Source organism: Eufriesea mexicana, unplaced genomic scaffold (genome assembly GCF_001483705.2).
Source record: "Eufriesea mexicana isolate 0111107269 unplaced genomic scaffold, ASM148370v2 scaffold492, whole genome shotgun sequence".
Taxonomy (NCBI): Eukaryota; Metazoa; Arthropoda; class Insecta; order Hymenoptera; family Apidae; genus Eufriesea; species Eufriesea mexicana.
This window is the reverse complement of record NW_016908641.1, coordinates 844126-850000: the sequence shown is the minus strand read 5'-3', so window position 1 is coordinate 850000 and position 5875 is coordinate 844126. Positions and strand designations below refer to the sequence as shown.

At 37.3% G+C, this 5875-nt stretch overlaps 1 protein-coding gene and 1 long non-coding RNA gene across 2 annotated transcripts in view; one reads left to right on the top strand and one right to left on the bottom strand.

Annotated features, from left to right (window-relative positions):
- Nucleotides 1–2762: 2762 nt before the first annotated feature.
- Nucleotides 2763–4806, bottom strand: LOC108545689 (uncharacterized). The gene is made up of 3 exons (XR_001890100.1): nt 4640–4806; nt 3191–3340; nt 2763–3075 (listed from the first exon to the last, which is right to left on the bottom strand). It is a non-coding gene; the product is annotated as an uncharacterized LOC108545689 (long non-coding RNA).
- A 101-nt stretch (nt 4807–4907) lies between these two features.
- LOC108545688 (tubulin alpha-1 chain) overlaps nt 4908–5875 on the top strand; it is a 2213-nt gene continuing 1245 nt past the window's right edge. The window contains exons 1-2 of the mRNA XM_017897441.1: nt 4908–4997; nt 5551–5773. Coding sequence (XP_017752930.1) covers nt 4995–4997; nt 5551–5773 — 226 coding nt within the window. The 5' untranslated portion in view covers nt 4908–4994. The remainder of the gene's footprint in view (nt 4998–5550; nt 5774–5875) is intronic.

Here is a 5875-nt window from a genome sequence, read left to right as displayed (position 1 = left end):
CTTTCCTCCCAATCGTCTGATTCTTTCCAATCTCTTTCGTCTCAGTTCTCTTCACGCTAACCCTCCCTCTTTTTTCTCTCTTCATTTTTCTCCCTTTTTTTTTCCCTTTCTTTCACCACTTTCGCGAAAGTGCCACGCTCGTGGCATATTTCCAAGCGTTTCGTTAAAACGTACGCGGGTAAACGGTTCTAATGTCGCCACGCGAGGACGTGGAACGAAAACGAGCGTGTTTCGAGTCGAACGAAAAGGAAATTACGACGAGGAGCTTTTCGTTCGGACCTGTTCGATGGAAATCTTCCAAACGACAACTCGTGCAAATACTTGGAATAATCTAGATGTAAATTTAGATATAGCGCTGATCGATCCTGAAATGTCAGCGATAGAAATCTTAACGGCGGGCCTCGGGCGACCGGTTTCGATCGGGAACCGTTCAACGTTTACGCGAGGATCTCGCCGAGCGTTTATTGTACATAGATAAAAGATTAGATGTAGACGTCGTGCCGTTTTATATCATAGTCATAGGATCGACGACGAAAAATGAAATGTCTCGCTAATCGTGTGAATTCGTGGATTTCTTATGATCCTCGGCTCTGTACTTTTTCGTCCGTGTTCCAGAACGAGTCTGTTCCACGTACCCCCGGTAGCCACGGAATAGAGGATCGTTGCAACGATACCGATTGACGGATTCATAGGCATACGTTGAATTAACGAACTGGACAATAGCATCCGATACGAAGATCATTGGTAAACCGTGAAAGTACAGCTAGAGCAAACTAGAGATCTTTAATAATTTCATCGTAGATCGTCCGATTATTGGAGTCGCGATTCGAGTATTGGAAACTTTGTAACAAACATGCAGCTAAACGTATGAGAGAACGTGTTAAGTTTAAGGTCGGGGACGTATCCTATCGAATTCATCGAAGTACTCGTGTTTCTGACTAAACGAAGCGTTATCCTTTGCACACTGTATATTGTTTAAGGAAAAACGAGCAAAAGATTATATCCCTAACGGCCAAGGAAGGAAATGTTATTCGAGTGACAATACTTTTTCAATTTCCAAATTTTCCCGCAATTTTTCTGCGTGACTCACTGCCCGGTGTAGAATTTTCGCGATGGTGCACAGGGACTCAAAGGGGAAACAGATATGTTCTCGGCTCGGTGTTCTTTTCAATTGCATCGTACAATGAATACTGCCTACATGGATCGAAAGAAAATACACTTTTACGTAAACACGAGCGAAATAATATGCGATTGTGCTTGGGATTTCTTCTTGCGAGTGTACAGGTTTTACGAGCGAGTACGCGCATAATGTTGATCCTTCGGGATGAAAGGAAACAAAAGAAAAATTCGTATGCCTAAAACACACGTATAGATAATAATACCTTATCTATTATCTGACGATAAGAGCAATATTAAGCGCCGCGTCAAGTTCCTTTTTGTAAATTATATGTGATTTATTTGTTCTCAGAAATACACGTTATAGGCACTCTATATATTACTAAGCAAGTATATACAACTGATATAAGCGTTTCTTCTATTCAAACGTGTTCCTCTACCTACACATTCGGGTTCCCTTCATCCTTGTATCACGCATCTCTATCCTTGCTATTACCTCGTAGTTTTTAATATTGCTATCGTATTTATTTCCCGATGAGTCAGGAAATAAGAAAAGAAACTGTCGCATAAATCATTGTAAGCAAAAACCGATTCACGTGTGATCGATCGTAGATGATGGCCATTTACGGCGTAATTCGTTCCAGCCTCGTAATAAATGAAGCGATGTTTGGAATTGTAAACCAGTTGTCGATTTAATGTGATGTTAGATTGACTGTTATTAAATGTCGTAAGTTCAGCACCAGTCATTGATAAATATAGCAACTCCGGTCATTGATGGAGCAATGATAAATATCAACAGAATATCAGGTAAGTGTCGAATGGTTCTCTGTTGAATATACGTAAAATGAAACGGAATTCAGTCTTGTCCTAGATTTCGAAAAATTAAAAGAAGAAAAGGCAATCTTCAAAAATTGTCGATCGATTATTCGCATTTGCATGAATAAAAATTAAGTATAAAGTACAAAGCCTTGAGACGCTGATCCAACTATATTTGGAGAACAAGATCGCTACAGATGCAAGGACAATGAGCGCGTGGTCGATCTGTTACATCATTCAACACGGTTGTATCGGTATCGATTATGTTAATATCAAAGATCAGTTTCCAAGATTGTACGCAAGAATAATATTACTATAAAAGAGAATCGCTTTGTAAGATGTTAGATAAAATTAAAGCAAATTTACGAATAAATGGATGAGCAACTCGAACACTTATTATTATTCGTTAAATAGAAGACGAATGCGGTAAAAAATTGCGATGATCGCGATAACAAAAGTTACGTACTGTTGCTTCAAATTTCACTGTTCCTGCCGGTATTATACCATCTGATATATTCAAGAAACGCATGCTTTCTAATCCTTGTCATCCTTATCGCGAATCAGCAACACGAAATTCCATTCAAAGAAATGAAGTTGAATCAAACATCCTGGTCACACGACTAACATTTTCCTATTAACATTGCAATGCGTTTGGAATAAAAATAACGGTAGAACCAAACAGTACAGACTACGTATAAAAAGATAAGATTTTTAAGAATAACAAAACTAAAATCTAGTCTAACAACTTTCTAGTCTGTTGAATAAACAAACTTGGCATACTATTAAACGTGTAACTAAAACTATTATACATTCATAGATTGATCATGTGTCCTACTTAAAACGTCATTCTAGCCATAAAGTCGAATACGATTATTTCTTCTGTTCAAGACAGTAGCGGTGATAAAATGATTCTAGAGCTCCCTCTAAGGACTACGCAATTGTTTCGCGTGCACATCATACAGATGAGTTGGCCCCAGTGGCAATAGTCCCTGCCCCACCCTGCAAGTCCTCCAGAGGATAGGATCGTCGCGATTTACCGCTTTCCTTAGGCCAGGTCCAACCGTCTGTGACCAATTTTAGAAAAAGTGAGCGGTCGGGCGACACAAGCGCTCTCTCACGGCGACTCTCATCCTTCCTTAGCACCTCCGCGTGTGAAAAAACATATATATATATACATATACATATAAAGATGTATAATCCAAGAGACGCGAGAAAGAGGTTACGATAATCGATACGGTACTAACGAATATTTTGCTACCTTGTTCTGCAAATTTTTGGCAATGTAGATGGCAATGTAGATTCTCACGAAGCTATCGATTCGTTCCCAGAAATGAGTAAAACGGCAGGGTAAATGGCCACTTACGCAACTATCGAGTGATCAATATCTCATTTCTCTTCAATGTATAGACTGAAAGAAAAGAAAAGAAAAATTCGTGAATAAAAAATTATTCGTTTATCTGCACATTAGATAATCGATAACAAGCTCGTTTCGATAATATTTTGGAAAATATTATTCATGGATGATACAGCAGTGATAATTTTATTTTTACAATTTTCTCCATCGATAAGTGAGTTTTTTGAGAACAGAAATATTCTCATTTGGTTGTGATTTGGTAATTTTCTTACAATTTTACATGCAGATAATTTCCGAATAGAAATTCTGCGACGCAATGTCTATTCTTAACCAATGGACAAGTTCAACGCCCATATCCAACCGCAGTAGTTTTGCAACTAAGAATAAATGTCGCGTTGTTTTGCATTACTCTCGCCGAGTGTTTTTCAAGCGCGAGATATTGTAAATGCAAAGTCGAAATTGAAACCGGAATTGAAAATCGAAAATGGTATACAGGAGTCACATTTATTTTGTTCCGTAAAATAGTGAATATCGTTTCGGTTTATAACAAGGAAAATAAATTGTCGTTTTTGTGCTAGAAGAGTAATATAGGTTTTAGTTTGCACAGCAACTTTCTCTCGTGCATCTTCTCACACGTGCAACGTGAAATTCTGATAACGATCTCTCCGTGACATACTACGATCGAGAAAATCGGTTTGCGAGGGTATAATAAAAATTGCGACGTATAGCAAAAATTGCTCGACGACTAACCTCTATGGAAAGTAGTCCGCGACAAAGATACTAAATGCGATGGCAATGACGCGTGAAAAATTTTGTAAAAGGCATTATATACTGACTAGCATTTACCAAAGATTTGATTTCGTAATGAAATCTTCGAAATAATTTGATATTTAGTATTTCGAAATATAATAATTAATGTTAGAATTACATAAATTGCAGTTACAGCCACATCGTATAATATTTAACACACTAATTCAATATGGTGTGTTACTCACATATATGTCACACTTTTTGTTAACGAGAGCGAAATTACATTATGCATACGTACATACGTGTAATGAACGAGGAGGATGTGCAGATTCTTAATAATAGCACAACCTAGTTCCTAACCAACCAGCTTAACGTGGAATTATCATTCTCAAAAAGCAATTCAGATATAATCCGGCTTAGTTCAATAAATTTGTTAAAATGCTAAGAAATAATCGTTAAAATATTTTTACTTCGCCTTTGATTCTCACGAATTCCAGATTCACGTAAAATTCGTATTAATGTTATATTCTTGCGAACATGTCATTTATAAACATAGCACTGCGAATCAATCGTTATCTAGTCAATGAACAGGTCATTACATACCAATTTTCTTGCTACGCCTGTCGAAATTTGTAAAATCAATAAAATAAATGTCGCATGACAAGAGGCTAGGTACTATATTTCGCGAGTAGAAAACATGCGTGAAGGCGTTGTGGCGTTCTGCGGTCTCCTGCTAACCAATCAGAGATGAGGCTGAAGTCACCAGCAACCAATCGTTGTGCGCCAAAAGAGTCGATAGTCTGGGGTATAAGATCCCGTTGCAACCGTCCCTCGCGCATTAATCGTTGGGTGTTCGACCGAGACTTGTGTGTGGTTGATAGCGGAAGCTCCATTACTTGCTCTAACTATCGACTATTCACTTTCTACAAGAGTATCAAATATACCCTAAGACTTCAAAATGGTAAGTAAATATTTTCGGAAAGTTTTACTCGCGAAAAAATTTCAATTAAGTTGGCGGTGTGTTATTGGTGGAAGGTGATTTGGTGTGACGCTTGTACCGGCCGGCTCCGCCCTTTCCGTTGACTCATATTTAACCATTAGATACAGTTAAAATACTTGAATTATTCATGCCTTGTATAATAGTTATATTTGCATCTTTCTAACATTGGTTTTAGTACATATAATATACATAGATAGATATATGAAAGTGAAAATTAAAATTTCGTCGTTTCGTCGTTTTGTCGTTTCGTCGTTTTCGTCGTCTGTCAAATGGCGGGGGAAATGCGCCGCGTCGTTTTTGGCGATTGGATCGATATTTGATGACTGACCCGTATCAAATATGTTTTATTGAGAAGCTGTTTTAAATATCATTAAAACTAAATATGATGTGTTACGTGTTTTGAAAAGAATAGTTTTAGTCATAAAATTCTTTTTTTAATATATACTAACAATAAAAAGATATTCTGTGCACTTTCCTAAATGAAGATTGTAATTTATTATGTTCATTTTTTCAGCGTGAATGTATCTCAATCCACGTTGGCCAGGCTGGAGTCCAGATTGGCAATGCTTGCTGGGAATTATATTGCCTGGAACATGGCATTCAACCTGATGGTCAGATGCCATCAGACAAAACCATTGGAGGAGGTGATGACAGTTTCAACACTTTCTTTAGTGAAACAGGTGCTGGAAAACACGTTCCCAGAGCTGTTTTCATTGACTTAGAGCCTACAGTAGTCGGTATGTAATTATTATAGTACATGTTAATGATTTGCATATTTTATGAATAAGTTTAATCAAACTTTTTATTTCATTTTTTTTTTTTCTTTTTTTTTTTTTTTT